At 46.7% G+C, this 26,539-nt stretch overlaps 1 protein-coding gene across 1 annotated transcript in view; it reads right to left on the reverse strand.

Moving 5' to 3' along the window:
- Positions 1-1,123: 1,123 nt before the first annotated feature.
- LOC311307352 (ephrin-A2-like) overlaps positions 1,124-26,539 on the reverse strand; it is a gene marked incomplete at its 3' end in the record, with an annotated part of 131,343 nt that continues 105,927 nt past the window's right edge. The window contains exons 2-4 of the mRNA XM_084436147.1: positions 19,676-19,968; positions 5,253-5,318; positions 1,124-1,251 (exon numbers count right to left, since the gene is read on the reverse strand). Of these exons, the coding sequence (XP_084292273.1) occupies positions 1,124-1,251; positions 5,253-5,318; positions 19,676-19,968 (487 nt within the window). The remainder of the gene's footprint in view (positions 1,252-5,252; positions 5,319-19,675; positions 19,969-26,539) is intronic.

Below are 26,539 nucleotides of genomic sequence, written 5' to 3' on the forward strand. Positions count from 1 at the left end.
AAATGAGACGCTAGACCTGAATTTCACAAAAACACTTCATGGCCACATGAGTCCTCCTTCTACTCAACACTGCAGCTTCCCACACAAAGACTCGAGAATTAAATTCAGCACCAGTGGAAAAAAAGGCATTTTTTGATCGTTTAGTTTTGTATGTAACATTCTTTTTTTTTGTATGACAAAAAGGATAATCTTTTAAAAAAACATCTAGGACTGCCCTCTCTACAACGTAGCCCATGTCATGATTCCAAGAGTCTACATTGAGCTATGGCTGCTTACGAACTCTTCCAAGAGACATGACTGCCTCACACCCCACCCCAGTATAAAAGTTAAACAAGTGTCTTTGGCAGATTTTACGGAAAGAAGCATTTGTCTACTCTGGAATCGCTAGTGAGAGAGATGACCAGGATGGAAGTGAACTGTGAGATACACAGGACGAGAAGAACAGAGATGGGAGCGAGAGGAAGAGATGGAGAGAAACGAGATAGAAATGTAATACGCGCGACAAATAAACATACTACGAGTATTGTACACTTCAACAGAATGAACATGTACAGGCGGATGTCATTCAGCGTAATCAAAGCGCAAAGACCCAATAGAAACGCAGTCAGTGGATGCATACGAAAAGGTTTCCGAAGTTTTAAACGACTCGAGAGGCATTGTCAGTGGCATTGCTGATTGGGTCAGGTCGGAGATATAGGGCACGGATTGTTAAAGACTCCACTTCCTGTTCGTTACAGCTGTCTGGCCAGCTGGGAGAATGTTTTCATATTATAGTCTTCATCTGGGCTCTTCTGGTCCCCAGTAACGAGTCCCTCCATAACGGCCCCCTGGTCATGAGCTGTGCATGAAGGGGTCAAAGGCTGTCGGCGTGGAGCCACGGATGACCAGGGGGGCCCAGGGGGCAGTGTGAGTTTCCTACAGTCCAGATGGGGCCTGCTAGTGGAGCTTGGGGGGGGGGGCGGGGATGGTACGAACGAAAAACACAGGGAGGGGGGAGGATTGTTGGTGTGTGTTCTCCCCTACAGAGAGAATAGAGACTGCAGAGTGGGTCGAGGGGTGCTGGGTAAGGAGGGATGGACGGAGGAGAGGAGGGCGTTCTGGGAGATGTACGAGGCCTACGCTGCTATAAGGAGGCCAGGAGCAGCGTGAGCAACATGGCTAGCAGCAGGGAGAGGCAGGGCACGTCCACGCTGCCGCCGCTGGTGCTGTCGTCTGTTAGGAACGGCTCCGGGGACTCATACACCGAGTCATCTGACAGAGAGAGAGAGAGAGAGATTAATTATAAATTATATAATTATTTAATTAGTAATGTCATTATTGAATTGTATTCTTGATGCTTTGGCAATACTGTTCACCTGACATTCATGCCAATAAAGCACATTGAATTGAGAGAGAGAGAGAGAGAGGGTGGGGGTGGGGGAGGAGAGAGGGGGAGAGAGAGAGAGAGTGAGAGAGAGGGTGGGGTGGGGTGGGGGGGGGGGGGGGAGGGGGAGAGAGAGAGAGAGAGAGAGAGAGAGAGGAGGGAGGGAGAAAGTGATGAGATAGATAAGGAGAGGTTACACTTGAGATAAGAGGCAATCATGTACAGATACAGTTTCATTCTGACTAAATGTAGCAGTAAACCCCACTTTAAACTGGCACCTTTCTGGTTATTTGCGTCTCTGTGACCCAGATACGCTCCTTCTACAAAGGCAATGTTGTTTACACCTATCAGTGTGACGGCCATCTCCACGGTGACAGGGGCAGAGTCAGAACCGTAGGTGTCACAGTGGCAGAGAGACTTTTGGCAGCGTCTAAGTACCGCACTAGAACGGCAGCGCCTAAACACCGCACTAGAACGACAGCGTCTAAACACCGCACTAGAACGGCAGCGCCTAAACATCGCACTAGAACGGCAGCGCCTAAACACCGCACTAGAACGGCAGCGCCTAAACACCCCACTAGAACGACAGCGTCTAAACACCGCACTAGAACGGCAGCGCCTAAACACCGCACTAGAACAACAGTGCCTAAACACCGCACTAGAACAACAGTGCCTAAACACCGCACTAGAACGGCAGCGCCTAAACACCGCACTAGAACGGCACCGCCTAAACACCGCACTAGAACGGCAGCGCCTAAACACCGCACTAGAACGACAGTGCCTAAACACCGCACTAGAACGGCACCGCACTAGAACGGCACCGGACTAGAACATCAAACGGCACCTCAGCTCTCTACCTACAGTATATCTTCTGTTTTTCTAATTGGGTCTCTGGTTTGGGAATTCCTAATAAGATATTTAAGAAGCTGTTTCCATTCTTACACACCAGCTCAGTGGTCTTGTGGTTAGAGTGTCTGCCCTGAGATTGGGAGGATGTGGGTTCGAACCCTGGCTGAGTCGTACCAAAGACTATAAAAAATGGTATCTAATGCCTCCCTGCTTGGCACTCAGCATCAAGGGCTGGATTTGGGGTAAGTCCCATGACGACATACTAGCGTCATGTCCAGCTGCCTTACACTAAGGAACCAGGAGATCTCCTGCCCTATGGGACCATTAGGCTCCAGAACCATTGGTTCTCAAGGCTGCTTCCACTCTCACACTCACGAAAAACATTAATATGGTTGTCTAGGGAAAAAGGTTAACCTCAGTCTCCCTAAACAAGATGGAGATCGACCCTGTCGGGGGAGATGAAAAGAAACATTCCACAGCTGAGGGAGTCTGGTAACGGTCTGAGGAGAGCCCGGTATGGCCAGGTTGTTGTGTATAGGAACGGTTTTACCAGACAGGTCCACATTCTTTACCCTTATGCAATTGTAAATATGGACATACATACCGTATACATTTCACAATCACCAACCCACACAGGACCAGCCATGCCTAAGGAAACTCAATTCAGACTTCCTAACTAATCCACACCCAAATCCACCCATAAATCCAGACTAAACCGCAGAATCCAATAAATTCTATCCCCCCAGCTACTCAAGTAGACAGCAAGGTGAATTATTTGTGTATACAAGGTTTTTGTTTTAGGAAAGAGCCTGAGATTGTGGAAGAAATCCTCTGTCATTCTAACAGATGGCTTTAGGGGAAACCGTTTCACTAGTCTGATTATTAACCATTTATACAGATAGATCAATTAAAGGAGAATGCTAGTTTTTGACAACCTGGACCTTATTTACGGCATATTATAAGACGTTTGACTCACCGAGAAAACTTTGGTGTAATTCGGAGGCCTGTAAAAGAAATGTAAAATCCAGCGCGAGCCAAGTATATCCATGTAATGGCGGCGGATGGGGCACTGAGAATGCAGCTTCTAAAAAATAAATTTTCTGCCGCGAAACGGTTGTTTTCATCAATCTGCCAGTCAATTCAGCCAGTCTGCGCACTGTGCGCATGCGTGCTGGAGCAAGTGGGGAAGCTATTTCGTTTCTAAAGACGTTTCTAAAGATCATATTACAGAGACGTGAAAAACCACAACAAGCCCTCGCTCTATGTAAGCACAACTAGCGATTCATAACTACAGATTGATGAAAACAACCGTTTCGCGGCAGAAAATAGATTTTTTTAGAAGCTGCATTCTCAGTGCCCCGTCCGCCGCCATTACATGGATACACTTGGCTCGCGCTAGATTTTACATTTCTTCTACAGGCCTCCGAATTACACCAAAGTTATCTCGGTGAGTCAAACGTCTTATAATATGCCGTAAATAAGGTCCAGGTTGTCAAAAACGAGCATTCTCCTTTAAGAACAATTTCATATTTGCAATGACGACCTTGTGCCTTTCGGTTAAGAAACACAAATCTAATATCTGAATAAAAATGTCCACCTATTGATGTAACAGCATGTCTCAGAAGAACACTCGTCTGGCTAATTCGACTGGACACCTGAGCAAACTGCTAATTGAAATGCTCTGCAAAATACATACTTGTATGCCTTTCAATTAACATATGATTGTTTTAACAGCCCTGTGAAATTGATCATCTTAAACATGTTTATTCACAATTACCCAGAGATAATGGAATGACACCAGCAGCCGGACCCAACTGGGAATGAGAACCAGCGGACTGAAAACGGGGGACATTACTCTGCAAATGACACTGCTCCAAATATTGACACAGTAGTCTGAACTGTGAAGGGGGGATAATACCTTTCCTTTTCTCCAAAGGCTTTGTACAAATAGCTTGAAATGAACGAATGCCTTCTGTGGGTCAGAACGGAAAGTACATCTGCAGGCTCACTCTTTCTCCCGACTAGTACTCTTAAAGGCTTGGCTGCTGTTCAAGAAGATTCGGAAAACGCAGATAAACGACCGAATTTGAACCACTCCTTTTCAACCTAATCACTAAGTGTATAACAATGAACTACGGTGGCGTCTGTTTTAGAAATTTCTGTATTGGTGACTTGTGCAGTTTTATAATGTAACCACTGTCTACGGTATGCCGTATTTCAAAAGCCACAACGCTAGACTGAGGTCCAGTCACCTTTAAACCCTGTGTTTACGACCACTTTCTGCTCCATGGCGGCTGTCTTTGCTATTTCAGAGCCTAGCAATCAGGCTGGAAGATGATGATTAGTTTGGAGGTCGGAGTGTGAATTGTTATCCAGCCGCTGGTCAGATGAATCTGTTCCACCAGACTCCGCCCCTCAGAGCAGCAGTATCTGATTCTGAGTGTATCGTTCTTGGGATCCTGAGAGGAGGGGGGTCTAGAGGATGATAGCCTGCTGAGCATAACGGTGGAGGAGTGGAGGCATAGCCTCATAAATCACCAGGTACAGGGTTAGCAGGTTAGACTGCTACCCTGGCAGGTGCCCCCCGCTGTTTCTCTACCTGTCTTTAGGTTAACCCGGGTTCACAACGCTGTGCTGGAAAGGACTGGTAGCTTTCATAGAGATTCCCCTTTTGTACAGAGAGCTTGCGGAGGAAAACTTGAAAACTCTATTTAAGTATTTCATAGTTTCAAACAAGCAAAACTTCATCACTCAAAAATTTCATCTTTGCGTCATGTTATGATCATATACTGTAGAGCGTATGTATGCTGTTGAATGTCTTACCATGAGCTATATGGGTGGGATAAAAAAACAATAGTGATTCAGAGAAAGTTCACATTGATAACGTATCTCTCTCGTGAACTTTGCCAATTCCTAATGTAATAAAATTGTTTTCCAAAGGAGAAAATTGTTTTTCATTCGACACAAAGGCTAGTGTTACTTAACTGGAGTGTAAACAATTTAATAACAGTCTCCTAATGCCTAGAAGAAAAGTACTCACTCGTGGGCTTGACATAGACTTTCAACTTCAAGCAGGGCTTCCCAGCAAGGTTAGGGTGTGGAGACGCTGGGAGGAGAGAAAGAGAGAGAGAGAGAGAGAGAGAGAGAGAGAGAGAGAGAGAGAGAGAGAGAGAGAGAGAAAGAGAGAGAGACAAGCATGTGTTTGTTAATGAATAACACATTCAGCAAAACTTTTCTTGTCACATCTCAGAGAAAATGGCTCAAATTATACTGCCTGGGAAAGGCTGTAACTAGGCCCCATTAAAGCTAAAATGTCCTCCACCCTTGTTCGACCCAGATTTCAGAGTGGTGATCCATCAGGGCTTTGTTCCCCTTTCAATCCATCCCTACCCCCCAAAATCAAAATCAAAGTCCTTCGGCCAACATTCATGTCCAGTTTGACATCCCCGAGGAGGCGACCCTTTCGTCTGGCGAAACTATTATTATTGCAACTGGAGTTGGGCTGCCTGACCAGGTGCTTCGCCAACATGTCCGCGTGTGTCTAATCACGTCGCAGCCTGTTTGTGTGACTAGGAGTGAAAGGACAGAACCACACTGCTCCACGGGCCAAGCGGCTATGCTTAGTCACACGGGGCTAGGAGAGAGAACACAACAAGCTATGAACATGACTGGGAGGAACATACTGACCGAGGGAACAGAGAGAGAGAGAGAGAGAGAGAGAGGGAGAGAGAGAGAGAGTGACAGAGGGAACAGAGAGAGAGAGAGAGAGAGAGAGAGAGAGAGGTTTTTGGCACAGATTTTTTAACCTTGGACAACTATTTCTTAGTCCAAAGTAGTCTTTTGTGTCAAAATGGAAGGCACACTTATTGCTTTCACTGCGGCAACTAAATGTGCCTTCGGGAACCAAAAACAACACCACTTTGGCCGTTAAAAGCAACAGAATGCCCTCTTATGCACAATAGCATTTTGGGGAATGTGTGTGTGTGTGTGTGTGTGTGTGTGTGTGTGTGTGTGTGTGTGTGCGTGTGCGTGTGCGTGTGTGTGTGTGCAAGTGCATGCATGTGGATTTTAATCTGAGTTTGCATTTGAGTAACATTTATGAGTGAGGATGGATTATTCCATGGGCGGAGCTCCCTCTTGGCAGTGTCTGAGTAGTCTAGAGTGCTTGTGTGTGTGTGTGTGTGTGTGTGTGTGCGTGTGTGTGTGTGTGTGTGGAGGGTGGGGGTACAGTACTGTCTATACAGATAGGATACTGAAAACCCCACCGTTACCCGTCTCACAGCCCTGGCCCTGGGAGATGGAGGTGATGGACATGCTCCACTGATTACAGATACCCCCCCCCCCCAACACACACACACACACACACACACACACACACACACACACACACACACACACACACACACACACACACACACTGGTACCTCCCCACACCCCCAGAACCTCAGGGGCCAGACAGCTACAATATTGGTAGCAGACAACCCTCTTTCTGAGGGGAGGGGAGAGAGAAGGAGCCGTGAATGGGGGCCGGGCTGCTTCCCACCCTGGACTGCTGTTGGGGACAATAGGCTGCACAATGTGGGGCTGGGGAGGTGGTGGGGTGGGGGTGGAGAGGGGTGAGCTGAGAGCCTCTGGGCGGAGTGCATTAAAAACAGCTCAGGACGGAGGAGGAAGAACTGCTCCCCGACACTGAATGCTAACTTTGAACTGGGGGCTTTTCTTTTTTGTTGCCAGTTCCTCGGTCCTCTCTCTCTCTCCCGGAGTGACAACAACCCACAGAGTATAATAAATCCAGAGACGCCCTGTCGGTTAGGGGCAAACGTTTTGTCATCTGCGCCTGCCCCCCCCCCCCCGACACGTTTCCCCCTCCTCAGCCTAAATACCCTTCCATCACCCAGAGGATAATAAGCATTGAAATATATACCATATGTTGGAGCGGAGGCATCCGTACACACCGGCTAGAGTGACTGACGGAGGGGGAGGGCGGGGGGGGGGGGGGGCGGTACAGAGGCTGCCCTATATGAGGTCGCCATTCCTGACCTCCTCACACAGGGGTGCTGTCTAAATACTGTCACAACCTGCCGTACGGGCCAGGGCCGGCTTTGACCAGGACACGAGCTGACCCACTTTGTAGCTTTGAAAAACGTCAAATACGCTCTAAACATCAACTGTACTAAACTGAAAAGTTTATTTGTTGAATATTCACTCTTTGGCAAGTTTAGTACAGTATGTGAACATTCAGGAGACTGGTTTTCACAGCGACTGATGAGCGTCTGGCTTTTGTGATTAAGTTGAGCTTAACAAACAACAGATGGCAGTCAACCACAACAAATTATGAGATACTAAGTCCCTGTGAGTAGGACCATCAAGCACCATCTCCCTTCAGATCAAATACGAACTCCCTGATGAGCTATTAACTCCCTGATGAGATACGAACTCCCTGTGAGTAGCACCATCTCCCCTCAGCTCACACCAGTCCTTCACCTGAATCAATGTTAAATGGATCAGCCTGCCATTTTGGGCTGTGGGGTTAGGGTGTCCTATTCTAGTAACAAGACACACACTGGGTGAGTCACACCAAGCTCAATTAAGGAGCTTTATTCATTTAAAATGAAAGGCCTCAACCCTTTTGTCCCCTCTGAACATTCACCTCTATTCTACAAAGTTCTCTCTCTTTTTAAAACCTGATAGAAAGGAGCAATGGAGACTACAAGGCAGTGAGAGAGGAGGGAAAACGAGCAGAAATTGCCTCATTAATGCATCCGGCGCGCTGCCCTGAGCCCTTCCTGCCTGCGCCCAGCAGGGGCCCTTTTTTATCAGGCCAAAGGACACCTTTCACGGGGCCATTAGCAAAACAGGGACAGAGGCACCCTGGCCAGCCCCCTCCTGTCAATACACGGACACGCTGGTCACTGCTACCGGGAGAGGAGCAGGAGGCCGGGCAAGAATAACAAAAATAAATAAATAAAAAAACCAACAGCAACAACCCCCCACCCCCGCCATGTTGGAAACGCTGCGAGGCACAACCTTGAAGGTGAAGCGGCCGTGTGGTGTTGAGATGTCAGGCCTGTCTGGAGAGAGCGGTCACCCCGTGCTAACGCCCACTGCCGGCTAATGGCCTTTAGTGCCCCATTAATAAGCATTAGTTAATGCATCATTAAGCATTAAGTAAGAGTTAACAAATGTCTCTATTAACCATTTACTAATGTTATTTATGTTAAGGTTAACTCACCTAACCCTATCCCTAACCTTAACTAAGGTATTAATTAACATTAGTAACCTAACCTAACCCTAAAAAAGCATTAGTTAACAGTTAACTCATGTCTTTTGTGGCCCTTATTGTAAAGTGTGACCCTGACATTTTCTTCAAGGGGGAAAGAAATGGGATGGACGGGTCTCAACAGAACAGGGTTGCCAGGTCAGACAGAAACACTCTTGACAGCCCAACCAGAAGCTGAAGATAAAAGATTTAGCCAAGCTCCCCTGTGAGAGATGTGTTTGGTAATTACTTTTTTGTTCAAACCAGTGAAATGCCCGTTCAAATGTGCACACAGGCTGTTATGTCAGTTTATCTTAGGCAAATGGTGGCAGAGAACGCAGAATTTGTTCATCTTAAAGGAGTAGTAAAGGGAAAATGCATGTTTAGCCCTGTTTTAAGGGTACTTATGATCATATACAATGGTTCAGATCAAAACGTTGACAAAACTAGCACTTTTGAGAAGGGTATTTTTGGGTCACATACTTGGTCATAGTGTTCACCTATTCAACGATGTATGCCAAAAAAATTACAAAATTCTACTTTTGCTGTAATCTTATATCAAACATTGGATACAAACTTTTTTATTTTATTTTATTTTTTATTCCCAAAAAATATATTTTTAAGAGGTGACCGTTTATTGGGCCGTCAACCTTCATTTAACAAAATAGATATATATATTTTTTTTTTTAAAAGATACATGCGATAGAAGAAAAGATAGACGCGATACACGAGACCCTAGGTGCAGCAAAATGAAGCGAAAGTGCATCAGTGGAGCACAAAAACGGCAAGAGCACAACAAAAAAGAACAAAATATAGCTTAACAAACCAAGAATACTCCTTTTCTTTCAAATCGAACGAATGCAGCTGTGACCAACGCGGGGAGGAATGCAGTTAGCGCTGGGTCAGCGACGAACGTCGTCGAAGCACCTGTTGCTAGCAGCACTATTGAAACAAACATGGATGCAGCTAACATGGTGCGGGCTGACCCTGCAGACGAGGACCCGCCACCTGACCAGACAAGCTGCCCTCCAACGGATCCACAGGTAGACGAGGAGACTGAGTCTCATCTAGAGGAGGCAACAGCAGCTACAAGTAGGCAACAGAATGTGAACAGTGTCCATCAAACAGAGCTTATTTCCCAGTTGATTTAACGGATCCCAAGGTGAAGAGGACCATACGTGAGTTGGGTTTGTGTAAACCTGAGGGACTCTTTCCCAGGGATAAAAACGGCAGATGTTTCTCAAAAGAATATTGCAAACGGTCTAGACTGGGTTGTAAAATCCCTCGTAAATGGCTATGGTATTCTCCAAAGATGGACTGTGTGTATTGCGAACCTTGTTAGCTTTTTGCGGACAGGAGATGTCAATCCCACCAGCTCTCCTGGTCTGTAGGGATTAATGCCTGGCACGGCCTCTCTGGCAAAATAAAGAAACACAAATCGTCGCATGCTCAGCATGTGTGGGATTTGATACCTGGAAAAACGACCTTACAGTAGATGCACAACTTGACAGCGAGTACAAATGTCAGGTTAATTTTTGGACTTAACTATCACATACTGTACGTCACTCTGACATTAGCTTCTTGTAATCTTGCTTTTCGAGGGCATCGTGAGAAACTGGGTGAGATCAACAGAGGGAACTTTTTGTCAGTAATAGAGTTGTTAGATCGATATGATCCAATTTTGCAACAGTTACTTGAAAAAAGAATCAATGTTAATTATTTAAGCCCTTCAATTCAAAACAAATGCTCATTGGTAGAGCGGGTTGTCCAATGATCATAGGGTAGGGGGTTCGAATCCCGGCTCCTCCTGTCCATATGTTGAAGTGTCCTTGGACAAGACACTGAACCCCAAATTGCTCCCAATGAGCAGGCTGGCACCTTGCATGGCAGCTGCCGCCATTGGTGTGTGAATGTATGTGTGAATGGGTGAATGAGAGGCCATTGTAAAGCACTTTGGATAAAAGCACTATATAAGTGCAGTCCATTTACCATTTAAATTAAAAAGGCATTCTGTCCCATTTTGGGTTACATAATTGGTCATAGTGTTCACCTATTCAACGATGTATGGCAAAAAAATTACAAAATTCTACTTTTGCTGTAATCTTATATCAAAGTATATCATTTCTTACTTCCTGGAAAACGGTAGGTCACGTGCCATTACGACACCAGGTACCTTAGATTTTAGGCCAATAATCTCAAAACATCCACCCTGTCAATCAAAACAAAATAAATTCCTCTTAACGTTATGTCCCGCCTCAAGAGTTGAATATCCCGCCCGCTTGACTATGTTCCAGCCTTTCCAGGCCCTTGCAGCCTGTTTCAGGTGGAAATACGTCAAACTACGGAAGCTAGATGATTCCTAACATCCGTTTCGGTGCAACTTTAAAGCAAGCCAAGTTTTATTCAATCATAATGGACACTATTCAGGATTTAAGTAAGGTCGATCAACTTTCAATTATCACTATTCGCAAAGACAACAACGATAGTGCCACTGGAGTTGGCGTTAACGAGAGCTTTTTAGGATTTGAGAATGTCTCAGATCAATCAGCAGGATCAGCAAAAATGTGTGAAAGGATAGAGAGGTAGGGTATGTCACCTTGAAAATGCAGAGAGCAAGGATATGAAAGAGCTAGCGTTATGAGTGCAGAAATGCATCCTCCACAAAGAACCCAATGCTGTATACAGTATTGTACAGTATATACATTGTGCAGCACCTAATTAGAATTTTGTGTTGAGCGATGCTTGCCAACCAATTGCAGAAATCAAAGACTACTATGACATTGTACAGAAACTTTACTTTTTTTTAGCCAGAGCATCAAAAGATAGGAAATGTTGGAAAACCATCTTAATTCTAAACCAACACTGAAACGACTTTGTCCAACGCGCTGGGCCTCGGGGCACGATGCTTTTCATGCGCTTCAGTTTCGCTATGCTGACATCTCACAGGCACTGACCAAAATCAGTCTTCAATCAACAAAATCAGATGAGCGTGTAGAGGCCACTGGACTTAGTCAATTAAAATGTTATAATTTGCAATTATTACTGTGATTCAGGAAAATATTCTGGAGTCTGTCAATATAGTATCTAAGTTACTGCAGAGGAAAGATATGAAGACTTCTTCAAGAAGTACTACAACAATCCTCCCGCCTAAGCACTTATTGTATTTTATTGTATTATATTATATTGCACTGTACATTAGATTGCTATTCTTGCACTTTGCCTTCAGCACTAGATTATGCTCTTAGTCACTTGTTTTAGAGGGAAGATGCACTTGTGAGTTCTGGCAAGTAGTAGTACATTGGCTCTTAAATGCAATTATTGTTAGTCGCTTTGGATAAAAGCGTCTGCTAAATGTCTGTAATGTAATGTAATGTAATGATATGGATCTATTCCATGCAACAGGCCTGAGCACAGTAGAACAGCATCAGAGCTCAGGGATGAGTTTGAAGACATGAAACGCACATCACAGGAACCTGCAGCTTCTTGGGGCACAAACTGTAATTTCGGTGCTCACGATGCACAAAGCAACGCTCAGAGGCGCTCACGACGCACAAAGCAACGCTCAGAGGCGCTCACGACGCACAAAGCAACACGCTCTGTGAGGATCAGCGTCTCACAAGTCCAGAGGAGAGGAGGGGTCTTTTTTGTGTGCGTTTACACCATTGTTTCCCAACTCAGACACCAATTCAGAGGGATGGATGCAGTTACAAAGCGATTCCATTGTTTACGTCCCAGTGAAACTCATACAGGAAGTCAATGATGCCGCATCCGCCGAGACACTAGCCTTGATCTACAAGAATGACCTTTCGTCTGATTTTCTATCACAGCTACAGTACTTTCCTTTCGAAATGCTCCGAGGTCAGAAATAAAACAAAACTTATTGGAAAGGGTTCAATCAAAGATCTGACCGACCTCCTGCTCATGAGACATGCATCTATCCTGCCCGGTGTCTCAGACATGGCTACTGCATTCAAGCTTTTTTACTAACCATACCCATCACCGTGATAAGTGCTGAGAGATCTTTTTCAAAACTTGAAATAATCAAAAACTATCTGAGAAGCACCATGTCCCAGGACGGACTTTCCAGACTAGCGATTCTCAGCATTAAGAATCGCTCGGCATTGAAACCCTTCTTCAAAGCTTCCTGGATCTAACAAACATTGTGAAGGACAGACAAATGCACAGAGGAGAGGACGTTTCGGTCACTGTTAAAGGTAAGAATATATTCTATGATTAAATATATATTATTAATTATGGAATCAAATGAACTCAGGGTGAGGTCTATCTGTCGGTCTGTTCTCTGCTCGTTCGTGTATTGATTACTGTATGTGCCTCACAGGCACAAAAAGGCAGCGCACTAAAGGCTGTAGCTGATAGCTGTATAGGCCTATCATATGGTCTATGCTGTATATGCAGCCTTAAAGGATAATGTTCGTTTTTGACAACCTGGACATTATTTACGGCACATTATAAGACGTTTGACTCACCGAGACTGTAGGCTACACTCGCGGCTAGGGTTGGGCCGATGGACGATATCATCGTCCATCGCCAATGGTTGATAGAAAAATACGATGGTTGAGAACCATCGTCACATCGGCACTTTTTAAACACTTGAGCTGTGAAAATGGAACAGTTGGGTATTATATATGTGTAGGCCTACATTAATGAAGACCATTTAATACGTTTCCCACAGTTATTGTGTCCTTCGTGAAGAATTTGGACAGCAAACTGAGCGAGAGGCATATGGTGCGAGTCGACGCCCTATACCGGAGTTATTTCTGCTTCTTTAAACATTGTAAATAATTAGATTAACTCATTTGAGTCGTAATCTACTAATTCTAGGCCTATGTGTCATAAAATGTAACAGATTAGAATGTATCTATAGCTTAACAAACATCTCAATTTGATGTAGTTCAACAGCCCGTGCGCACATGGAACATTTTACGCACGGACACGGAGTGAACATCAGGTTTGTTTAGCTGTATAAATTCTAATCTGTTAAATTATATGACACATAAACAATGTAGTGGAAGGCCATAGGCAAACATTTGTAACTTCTTCCCTCAGTCATTTATGATACAAGACTAGGCCTATAACTAGGCCTATGACTAGGCCTATAATAGTAGGGTCTTCGGACTCGACTTGATAAACGATTTCATCAAACTTAGCCTGCCATGATCAGCCACATGCAACATAAATATTACCTGTTACAACAATAATATAGCATTGGCCTAATTTTTAGCAATTTAATTCTTACCTTTTTGCCACATTGAGGCCTACAACTATCAATAAATGACACACTAGGCCTACTGTAGAACAGAAAATATTTTGTTTCGTTGCTATTATAACACGTACATGCAGGCAAGCTAAATGCTCATTTCTGGGCTAACAACCTAGAAAGAGCCAATCAGAAACTAGACTCGCCAACGGGACCTGAAATGTAGATACCAAAGTTAATATGCATGTAGAAATGTAGATACTCGGTTAAATAATAATTTCGTTTCGTACTTACTTGCCTACTTTAATCAAAAGACCACAATAAAATACAATGTAAATTCGGCTTTATTTAAATGTGTGGCTTCTGGGCCATTATGCATAAAATAAACAACTCACAAAATTGGATAGGGCCCGTGTTTATCAACCGCATATTTCGTTGAATAATAATAAAGAAATAATAATAAAGAAATTGTAAATAATTGTTATTTACATATTTTAATATAATACCACAAATAGCATAAAAAATGGCAAACAAAAACTCCACACTCTGACTCTATATTCTTACCCCAGGGTTTAGGCCTACTCTTTCTATTCTAGATTCCTGGCTAAGAAAACCAGAATGTTCACTTTATCAGGCTTTAGTAGGGAGCGGAGAGGACAACACTACCTGCGGTGCTGAACACGCGCTCTGATGGTGTGCTGGTTGCGCATATGGAGAGGTATTTACGCGCAATACTAGCCATAAAAGTAAACCTCGTTTGGTTATCTTTCCACCATCTGAGTGGATCGTTATCTCCGTCAATTGTCTCTCCCAGCAAGTAGGCTGTGATCTCTGCCTGTGCGATTTCAGCAGCAGTGCGCGTAGCTGGTTTGTTTTTTCCCCTAGAAGACTGCCCAGCGAGCTTCTGCTCTTCTTAGGAGCAGCAGCGCTGGACTGATCTTCCTGCGTGGTGGGACTGACTGTTGGGCGCTCTGCACGGGTCGTTGTTGCTACCATCTCTGCAACCAGCTCGGTCTTGACGTGGTTCAGCTCGGGTGGCTGCATGTGTTCCCCTCGGTATCTTGGATCAAGCAGTGCTGATTTGTGCAAGATAGCCATGGTGGCGTCAATATCATATTTGTTGGAAAAAAAAGTAAAACATGTTTTATAGGCCTATTACGTATCCCGGGTAGGCTATTGTAGACTTGCATTTTCTCTCTAAATTAAATATAAGTTATTTCATATAACGTGATTGCGTCAGGTAGCCAGTTAATGTTAAGCCTGATTCTACAATAGCCTACCCGGGATACGTAATAGGCCTATAAAACATGTTTTACTTTTTTTCGTTTTATTTTATTAGGTGGGCTAGCTTGCAGAAGCTAGCCCAACTTGTGATATTCCCACTATTTCTTTCTTTATTATTCTCCCCGCTTTTTTGGACGTTAACTAGTTCTTCATACTTTGTGCTAGAAACTTCATTCAAACTTTAAAATGTTCATGACGTTCAGCTCTTGAACGGATCCATTCAGATTTTTGATATTTTTTATAGTTTTTAAGAAATTTAACTTTTAAAACATTTTTTTGTCCTATTGAAACTGCTTGAAATGCTTTTGGAATGTTCAGAAATTTTATGTTTTTAGAGTGGTGGCAGCAGTTGCTTTGAAAATATTCACACATTTTGTAAACTGCTGGCACTCCTACAGTTTTGAAAGCTCACACACATATTATACATCAAAACATTCACACAACTGTGCTGATTCGTACAATGTAAGTATCTAAGCAGTGTGACTTATAGTTTTCGCTGTATGACGATTTGTTCGGCAACTGCGCTCCTCATTGAAACGTATGGCAACGCACTCTAGCTTTTGAGCTGCTAATTTTGCATTTTTACTCTTTTTCTAACTTGTCGCTATGCCTACAGTTTTAACAGCTCATACACATATTATATATCGAAACGTTCCCATAACTGTGCTGATTCGTACAATGTAAGTATCTAAGCCGTGTGACTTATAATTTTCGCTGTATGACGATTTGTTCGGCAACTGCGCTCTCCATTGAAACGTATGGGCCCACACACTCTACCTTTTGAGCTGCTAATTTTGCATTTTTACCCTTTTTCTAACTCGTCGCCATGCCTACAGTTTTTAAGCTACACGGACATATCTTATCCTAAAATGTTCAGCATTTTCTCAGGATTCCTACGGTGTCAATATCTAGGCTGTGACATTTATACTTTTTGAGAGAGAGCTGTCTGAATCGGACATGCCTTTCCATTGAAGTGAATGAGAGGATGCTCACAGTGTCAGTTGGGATTTGAATTTGGGGACACGTGCAGGCTCTCTGTACAGGCACCCTTTTATGACTATTGTGGTAGCATTCATATTCATTCATTCACTTCCTTCCTTCTATCCTTCTTTCCTTCCTTCCTTCCCTCCATCCATCCTTCCTTTCTTCCCTTCCTTCCTTCCTTCCTTCCTTCCTTCCTTCCTTCCATCCTTCCTTCCTTCCTTCCATCCTTCCTTCCTTCCTTCTTTCCTTCCTTCCTTCCTTCCTTCCTTCCTTCCTTCCTTCCTTTCCATCCATCCTTCCATCCTTCCTTCTTTCCTTCCTTCCATCCTTCCTTCCATCCATCCATCCATCCATCCTTCCTTCCTTTCCTTTCCTTTCCTTCCTTCCTTCCATCCTTCCTTTATTTCCTTCCTTCCTTCCTTCCATCCTTCCTTCTTTCCTTCCTTCCTTCCTTCCTTCTTTTTCTTTCTTTCTTTCATCCATCCATCCATCCATCCTTCTTTCTATCTTTCTTTCTCTTTCTTTCTTTCTTTCTTTCTTTCTTTCTTTCTTTCTTTCTTTCTTTCTTTCTTTCTTTCTTTCATCCATCCATCCATCCATCCATCCATCCATCTTTCTTTCTTTCTTTCTTTCTTCCATCCATCCTTCTTTCTTTCATCCATCCATCCATCCATCTTTCTTTCTTTCTTTCTTTCATCCATCCATCCATCTTTCTTACTTTGTATCTTTCTTTCATCCATCCATCCTTCCTTCCTTCCTTGCATCCTTCCTTCCATCCTTCCATCCTTCCTTCCATCCTTGCTTCCTTCCATCCTTGCTTCCATCCTTCCTTCCATCCTTCCATCCATCCTTCCATCCATCCATCCTTCCTTCCATCCTTCCTTCCTTCCTTCCTTCCATCCTTTCTTCCTTCCTTCCATCCTTCCTTCCATCCTTCCTTGTTTCTTTCTTTCTTTCTTTCTTTCTTTCTTTCTTTCTCTTCATGGTGGCGTGGTGGTCTCGCCACCACGCCACAGTCCCCACAACTCAGCCCCTGATTGAGCTAGAGACACACAGTCTTCACCAGTGGGTGCAAGGAGACTGCCCGGAGGTCTTCATGGTGGAGTCAGGTAGGTGGCCCGGAGAGGGGTACACTGTCCCTGACTGGCTCTGACCTGAGGGGGTGGAGTCTCATCACCACGCCACTATCCACGCCACGGGCCCCACAACTCAACTCTTGAGTGGGCTAGAGACACAGTCTTCATTGGTGGATGCATTGAAATTGCCCAGAGGTCACTGTACTGTCCGCGACTAGCTGTGACCCAAGGGGGCGGGGCCTAACCAGCACGCCACTATCCACGCCACGGGCCCCACAACTCAGCCCCTGAGTGGGCTAGAGACACACGGTCTGCACCGGTTGAGTCAGGTAGGTGGCCCGGAGAGGGCTACACTGTCCCTGACTGGCTCTGACCTGAGGGGGCGGAGTCTCACCCCCACACCACTATCCACGCCACGGCCCCACAACTCAGCCCGAGTGGGCTAGAGACACATGGTCTTCACCGGTGCGGGCGGATAGGTGGCCCGGAGAGGGGTACACTGTCCTCGACCAGCTCTGACCTGAGGGGGCGGAGTCTCACCACCACGCCACGGGCCCCACAACTCAGCCCCTGATTGGGCTAGAGACACATGGTCTTCACCGGTGCGGGCGGGTATGTGGCCCGGAGAGGGGTACACTGTCCTCGACCAGATCTGACCTGAGGGGGCGGAGTCTCACCACCATGCCACTGTCCACACCACAGACCCCACAACTCAGCCCCTGATTGGGCTAGAGACGCAGGGTCTTCGCCGGTGGGTGCATGGAGATTGCCTGGTCCGTAGTAGTTCTAGCAGTAGCTGTTACATACAACTACAGCAGCTAGCCCACCTCACATTTTCTCCAGGAAATGTACTTTCTAGTTATTATTATTATTTCCACAAAATGACGATATCATCGTCCATCGCGATGTTTGGATGGCCACATCGTGATGTCATATTTCAGCACACATCGCCCAACCCTACTCGCGGCTCACATTCTCTACGCTATGATCGGCTTCTATCGAAGAAGTCCTCTTCTATATCCTCAAAATCGGATAAATATTCAGCCATACTGCACACAATATTCCGGGCACCAACAAGCCGATCATAGCGTAAAGAATGTGAGCCGTGAGTGTAGCCTACAGGCGGAGAATAGCCAGTCTGCGCGCTGTGCTCATGCGTGCTGGAGCAAGTGGGGAAGCTGTATTTCGTTTCTAAAGACGTTTCTAAAGATCATATTACAGAGGCATGTGAAAACCACAACAAGCCCTCGCTCTATGTAAGCACAACTAGCGGTTCATAAAGACAGATTGATGAAAACAACCGTTTCGCGGCAGAAAATAGATTTTTTAGAAGCTGCATTCTCAGTGCCCCGACCACCGGCATTACATGGATATACTTGGCTCGCGCTGGATTTTAAATTTCTTCTACAGGCCTCCGAATTACACCAAAGTTATCTCGGTGAGTCAAACGTCTTATAATATGCCGTAAATAAGGTCTAGGTTGTCGAAAACGAACATTATCCTTTAAAATACATTTAACGATATCATAATTTGGGTTAACCTCTGCTGTGAAAGGGCCCCGCCTCATCCTTGCGGGAGGGGGGGGGGCTCAGGAATTTGCGCTACGCCACTGGTGACGGACACGGTGGGCTAGTGTGTGATAAAAACCGTTCTATTCACATTATAGACAGGTCACTATAGTTGCACTGTAGCTGTAGACTAACACTAACAGAAGCGGATGTCTGTTTTACACACTACGCCTCCGTCTGTCACCGCTACAAAGCAGGATAGTAAACAGACACTGGTCCTCAGCATGGGCCCAGCCCTCTGATGTGGTGCGAACAGCTTCCTGGTAGGTAGTCCTGGCACGAGGAGAGAGTCAGGCATGACCAATGACACCACAAAGCCAAAGCCCATCAATTAAACACTATTGTGGTTCTACTCCCCAACTTCCCACCAAAGGGGATTAAAGCGCTTCTTCAAAGGCCATAAACAGCGAAAGACCACTGGTACTTCCTGAAATCCATCACGGTGGAGAGCGCTGGAAGATCTCTTGAAGATCACACTCATATCTTTTTAATTAGGTCAGTGGGTGCTAAGAAGGAATATCGTTGTACATATTTCACCTCCAGCTCACTCTGGATGCAAGGAATGAAGGGGGTGATCAAGAGGATGTCACAACGAGGTTGCTTCAACGTGGCCAAGGTCAACGGGTGATCCTTAAAGGAACTCAGCCCCAGCCAATTAACTCCCTGTCTCTAGGCCATGTGACCCATATGAGGAGCATCAAAAGCCAATCATATTATACAACTACAGTATATGGAGACACATTTGGTAGCAGTATCCACATGTGTATTTGGTAGTCATGTGTATTTGGTAGTAATATTTGTGTATTTGGTGGTAATATTATTTTTTTTTAAAAATTTTTGCGAACGCATTTATCTCTCAGTGGTCTTGAGATTTGTTTGTTTGTGTGTGTGTGTGTGCGTGTGTGTGTGTGTGTACTGTATGTGTTGGTGTGAATCTGTACGATTGTGCGAGAGTTTGTGTGTGTATGATTGTGTAAGAGTGTGTGTGTGTGTTCATGTGTGTGTGTAATGTGTAATTGTGCGAGAGATGTGTGTCCATGCATTTGTGTACACATGTGTGTAAAAGCAACTCACAGATGTAGTAGTATTCATGGCCTGGACGGAACTCGAAGCCCAGCGAGAACGGGGTGAAGAGCTGGAACTTCTCGGAGAACTTGAGGGGCCCGTTGGGGCTCTGGGGCCGGTTGCACTCCCAGCGCTTGAAGCCCTTCATGCGGTGGTCGCAGGTGGTGTAGCCGTCGTAGTTGACCATGAAGAGGATGTAGCGCTCCATGCGCTCCTGTGGGAGGGGGTCTTCGTAGTGCGGGCAGTAGATGTCCAGGTAGTCGTTGATGGCCACCTCCACTGTGTACTCCCCGTGGAGAAACCTGCCGGCGACACGCCACACAAACCTCTCATCACATTCGATATTGTGACTTTACTTGGGAGAAATAAATGAGTGAAATAAATCGGTAAACAGATATTAGAGGAGGCCTAGAATTGTCTGAACATGTCACTTCCCACACGCTTTTAGCGGCAGAAATTTACAGCTGACACAAACTCAAAGCTGTGTCTCAAGCAGGAAGTGAGTAAACTTGACCAGATGACATCACAGGTTTTACCTGCTGTATACTGATAGCGCGTTCCGAGCTTCGTGAGACCTCACATTCTGTCCCTCTCGCAAATCAGTCTGGATACTCTCCATAGAGATCCACTTGAGCCAGCTCAGAAAACGATCTCGCCAATCAGCGTTGGTTTGGAGGAATTTGAAATACAAACAGCTACGCTAGGCGTGTTTCATAGCGAGGAGCGGTTGAAGTTAGCGATAGCGCGTGATAGACGGTGATAGACAGATGGTTCATCCATCACCTGCACGGTAGTTTTCCAATCAGTTTCCAATGGAGAGTTACCAAATGGCTATGTGAAGTGAACCATCTGGCACGTTGGGTCGACAAATTACCGTACACCACAATCTTAACAGCACCTCACCACAGTACAGTAACAACTAGGGATGTTAACAGTTAATCGACTATCAATTAATTGCCGATAAGAATGTACTTGAGTAAGATTTGTTATCAACGTTATCAACGGGAGTTGCATGAATGTAATCATGATACGCCATGTCATGAAGGCTAATTGGGATGCCGGGAAATGTCAACGATACAGCGGAAGAAGACACAAAAATGAAGCGAGCAAAGCGCAGTCCAGCGTGGGACGTTCTTATCAATTAATCGACTGTTTATTAAGGTTAACAGTGATTGATGAATGAAATTCCTTTAAATTTGCAACCCTAGTAACAACCAAAGATCCCGAATAGTGAAATGATGGCTGCTGTATGCTGGCCGAGGGCCTCGGTGTAAGTGAGGCGTAGGGAGACGAGAGCAGGACAGACAGGGGACTGACAGGAGGTCGCAGAGCGAGAGACGCTTTATTAAGCGCTTCCACAGGCCCAGACTTCCTCCCAGCTCTGGCCAAATGAGTTTGCCGGTCGGGGGGCAAATTCGAGACGGATTGAGCACAGATCTGGCCCAGCGCGCCAAATCCCCAAGAGTTCTGCTACCGGAGAGTTTACCAGAGCCAACGCTCGGCTTTTAAAATCCTCACTCAAGGGGTCACACCGAACGCCTGCAGGCTCAGATCACAGCCCGGCAATGATTGGTCTTCATTCTTTGGAATATCCTTTGGACCAATCCCATTCTGTCTTTATCCCTATAGATAAATATTTATACCTATACTTCCACCAGACCCATATTTACACTTGACTACTGACTTAACTGCACAGCCCCACCTACCCCCCCCCCCCCCAACACATCCCCATTCCTTACATGGACATGTATGTATATAATTTGTATCCTGTATTTAGCTATATTGCTGCTACTCTCTTTTATTCTGTGTCTTGTTTTAGTGATATATTGCTCTGCTACTCTTTTGATCTTTTCTTTTTACTACCTCTCTACATTGCTTAGTGTGTGTGCACAATCTAGGAGCTAACGGAAAAAACATGTCATTGCCCTCTAGACTTGTATGATGTAGTATGTGACCGATAAACGTGACTTTCTGAATAACACAAATCGCTTGTATTTTGCGAGCTGTTTGGGTTCTCTCTCTCTCTGTCTCACACACACGCACGCACGCACGCACGCACGCACGCACGCACGCACGCACGCACGCACGCACGCACGCACGCACGCACGCACGCACGCACGCACACACACACACACACACACACACACACACACACACACACACACACACACACACACACACACACGTGTGCTCCCACACACCCACCCACAAACACACACACACAAACACGCATGCTCACACTCTCACTCACACACACACACAGACACACACATTCTCTCTCTCTCTCAGTGGAACCCGTTTCATCTCCCTACAGGTAATTGTAATGAGCCATGACCAGGTCGGTGAGATCCCTGAAGAAGTGTTCTATCTCCACCGCTGACATGCCATCGCAGCGCAAATCAATACGGTGAATTGAAAATATTGACCCCAGGTAGATCACAACAAACGCACCTTGAAGTCAAACAAGTACACACGCGCAGCCACGCTTGACACATTGACCCAGACGTCAGCGACCCTGAATTAAGTCAACGAGAATTTCCTTCCACCGTGAGTCACCTCCGCCCCGGCCTCCCAGGACCCCGGCAGCCTCTCTCGGCCCTCCTTATCAGGCCTGGCCATGAGCGAGGACCCTCAGAGAGGCTGCTAATCCCCCACAAGACTCTGGTGGGGGAGGGGGGAGAGAGAGAGAGAGACCCGTTTCTGGCATCTTGTTGAGATAAACCATCACACACTGACTCCAGATCCAGCTCCAGCTCTGGCTCACCAGGGCTTAGCCTTGAGTAGCGGAGGGGGTGGGGGGGTGGGGTATGGGGTTACAGTGATGTGTGTGCGTGTGTGTGTGTGTGTGGGTGGGGGGGGGGGTTGGAGATTGCAGGCAGGCCTGGCGTCAGATGACAGCTAATCTCGGGGGTTGGGGGTGGGATTAGTGACAGAGGGGGCGGAGCCACGGGTCCAGCTGCCGCAGGAGGATCTTTTCCAGACCCCCCGACCGCCCTCCCCCCCACCCCCGTCCCTTATCGCCGTAGACCAGAGATCAATCCCTCTCTCTCTCTCCTCCGGTCTCCTGTGTGCGCCGGGTGCTCCCCATCTCCTAGTCCATCTCCAGACCCTGACCCTCCTTCAGCAAAGCAGTCCTTCCTCCTGCACTCTCTCCCCTCCACATCTCTCCCTTCTTCAGCCCGCTCTCCTCCTCTCCTCTCTGCCCAGGCCTCTCCCCTCCTCTCCTCCTCCTCTCCTCTCTGCCCAGACCTCTCCCCTGCTCTCCTCCTCCTCTCCTCTCTGCCCAGGCCTCTCCCCTCCTCTCCCCCTCCTCTCCTCTCTGCCCAGGCCTCTCCCCTCCTCTCCCCCTCCTCTCCTCTCTGCCCAGAACTCTCCTCTCCTCTCCTCCTCCTCTCCTCACTGCCCAGACCTCTCCTCTCCCCTCCTCTCCTCCTCCTCTCCTCTCTGCCCAGACCTCTCCTCCCCCTCTCCTCCTCTCCTCTCTGCCCTGGCCTCTCCCCTCCTCCTCTCCTCTCCGCCCAGACCTCTCCTCTCCTCCTCCTCTCCTCTCTGCCCAGACCTCTCCTCTCCTCCTCCTCTCCTCTCCGCCCAGACCTTTCCCCTCCTCTCCTCCTCCTCCCTTTCAATCATCCATCCTCCTCTGCCCGGCTCCTGCCACGGAGAAAGCAGGGATCTAAATAAGACGTGAGTCTCTCTGCCCACACGTCTCAGTCCTTCATCCCCCCTCCACAGGGACGTCTCCCGCCACGGACGCGCTCGTGTGTCAGCGGTGCCGCGCCCCTGCTTGGTAGATCAGCACCCAGGAGGGGGGGGGGCGGGGGGGGGGGGGGGGGCGCGCCTGCCTCCGCCTCCTAATGCCCGTTTAACAACTTCCTCTTTTTTTTTGCCTCGAGTGAAAAGTGCATGGCTTGCGTTTCTATATGACTCCCCCTGGTCTGCAAGAGGGAGGCGAAGGCCAGATAACTACGCTGGAAATGTAATAATCCACTAAAGCCTGCTGCAGTAACCTGTGGTCTCGATGTAATTCTCTTTCCATAAAACATGTGTAAGAGGCCCTTATGGATACGGCCTGTCGTCTCTGCATACTCTCGCAGAGTGCGGCCAGCCCGACTCGCTTTTCCCGGATTCAAATTGTTGCGTTATGTCTCGATAAATCAATAAAGTAGCGTTCTGGTTCTGGTTCTGGCTCTCCTCTCCTGTCCCTGGAGCCGGTCATTAGGAGCGGGGAGGAGACGGAGAGACGGTTCTGATGTGGCCAAGCAGCGGCTCTTCCGCGGGGTTCTGGAACGAGTTGTTGGAAAAGACCTTGGTAGGTTAGCCAGGGGCATAATGAGCAGATCAAAACAGCGAGAGGCTGCCAGGACTGAGTGTGTGTGAGCGTGTGTGCGTGTGTGTGTGTGTCTGTGTGTGCAGACAATAATATATGCGAGCGATTCCAGGTCTTGTAATCACTGTCACTAGTCTGGCCCCGCCCCCTGACTGTCGCCTACATGTTCGTGACGGGTGAGTCTGCTGAACCTGCCGACCGCGCCACACCCCCGACATTACAAGCTGCAAATGAAATATCAATCTGTCCACTGTAAACACTTTGAGGGGGGGGGGGTACAACCGGTTGTCAATGGGGATAGGACTACTTCCACCCTGACGTTCTGGTTATGACAGCTGTAGCCATTCCACCGGCCCATTCTAATTGCTGGAAGCACAGGGTTGCATTGAGCGAATTTTACCTTTGTGTTTTTTTTCTCTTGTTGGAGGCGTCTCATCATTACAGAGACTTTAGGGAAGCTACGTTTTGCGTGCCTGAGTCCACGGACCCCCCCCGCCCAGACACCGAGCGTTTTCTCCCAGCCCTGAATCCGCCCGGCGCAGACAAAGCACGGCCATTTTCTAAAGCAGCCCGTTCCTGCGAGACCAGAAACACATGGTGGTGATTGATCAATTTAGCTTTCAAACTACAGAGACCAGGGATCTAGGGCTTTGAAAGCTCCCAGGGAATTTCGCAGACCGTTTGACCACCAACAAATCCTCCTGGGACATTAATTAATCAGGCCAAAATGTTTACATGTGCATTATAAAGTGTTTATAACATAGAGATTTAGAGACGAACTCTGAAATGGACCAGGAGAGGGTTTTTTTCCAACCACTTTTCTGATTTACTGTCTCGTCAGACTGGAGCAGGCCTGGCAATGTGGTTTAGCTCTGCTCTCTCTGTGACCTCACGGCTAAATGTTGGTCTGCTTCACTGGCGCTTTTGAAGACCATTCACAGGAAGCATCTGCAAAATAACCAACGTCAAAAAACCAAACAAGCACATCTGACGAACAGAGCAGCTGAACACTCTGGAGCAGCGCAGAGAATTTAGCAAAAAAAATAATTAACCGGTCAGTCAGTGTACTAGGCTGTTACAATTAATCACGCCGAATTTGTCAGGGCTGAGGATATAATTCAACCGAACAAATGAGCTCCGACATTCTGGACAGTATTATGTGAATCTAGGGCGGCACAATTAATCGTGAATTAATCGAAATCGCGATTATGACCTCCGCGATTAACTAATCGCAACAGGCCGCAATTAATGTGATTCGTAATTTTGCTTTGAATTGAGCGTGCTAGGACTACACGGACGAATCGCAGGCGCTTATGCTGTCTGACCAATCACATGCGTTCCCGCTGAAAAAGATGATGTCGCTCAAGCCCAGCAGGTCATATGCAAACTGTGCAGAGCTAAAGCTATTACTTTGAAATATTAATCGCAATTATTAATCGCAATAACCATTTTGAAGCAAATAATCGCAATTATTATCTTTTGTCATGATCGTGCAGCCCTATGTGAAACTGACCTGAGAACTGTTCCTTCAACCTTCAAATATCCCCATGCCGTAGAGAACATGACCAATCATTTTATAGCTTGATCAACTTTCCAACCGCTATGAGAGGGACTACAGGCACAGAGCAGCCCTTTGTTTCTCCCAGAATCCCCCTCTACAATACCTCTCTCCCAGGGGGCCGTTCTGCCCACCTTACTGGCAAAACAAATGTGCTCCCTGTGCCACCTGCTCTACCCTCCGAAAGACAGCCCCAGCTGTTAGCTGGTCTGTGAAACATACTTTATAAGACAAACCGGGGGCCAGGCTGAATTAATCAACACGGTGCAGGTGGAGGGAACAGAAGGTACAGGGCCACTCAGGGAACAACGACCCCTCTTCTGCCGCTGCCCCGCGGTGGCCCCCCAGCAGAGCCACACTTCACACCGCCCACGCCACGCCACGCCCGCTACCCCGCCACTAACTTCTATTACCCCTCCATCTCTGGAACATTCTCTCAGGAATCGCAGGAACAACACAAAAACCCAGACCCGGTTTGTTAACATCTTGTGGATTCTGGCAAACGTTGGGATACGGCCGTCTGACAGTTGACAGTGTCCCAGACGGGGGAAAATGTGCCTTTTCTAACCTCTGCCACCCCTCAATTGTTGACACCCAGCCAACGCAAACATGGGAATTTACTCTGCAATTAACCAATGACCCGTGTGAGTTGACTCAATGTAAACAAACTGACTTAATAACTTGACACAACCCTTTCAGAGACTTCAAACCCCATTTTTCAGCCGCACGTCATGTGATTGCTTTGGATTCACGTCTTTTCCAGCCGGCAGTTGAGGCCTTATAGGTCGACGCCTCTCGTCTTCACACTTAACTCCACGGTTTGTAGCACACGCTGTCAGTGAGGAGGTTTGCACACAACCCGTGAATTCAGGGAATTCTCTGAGTTTATAATGTAATGTTTATAATTCGAGGAGGTGGAGGTGGAGGTGGGAGGATTAAGAGACAGGACAGAGGGGTAGCAGGGGGGGAGGGCGGGGGGGGGGGTGTT

Source organism: Borostomias antarcticus, assembly GCF_949987555.1.
Source record: "Borostomias antarcticus genome assembly, chromosome: 3".
NCBI classification, from domain to species: Eukaryota; Metazoa; Chordata; class Actinopteri; order Stomiiformes; family Stomiidae; genus Borostomias; species Borostomias antarcticus.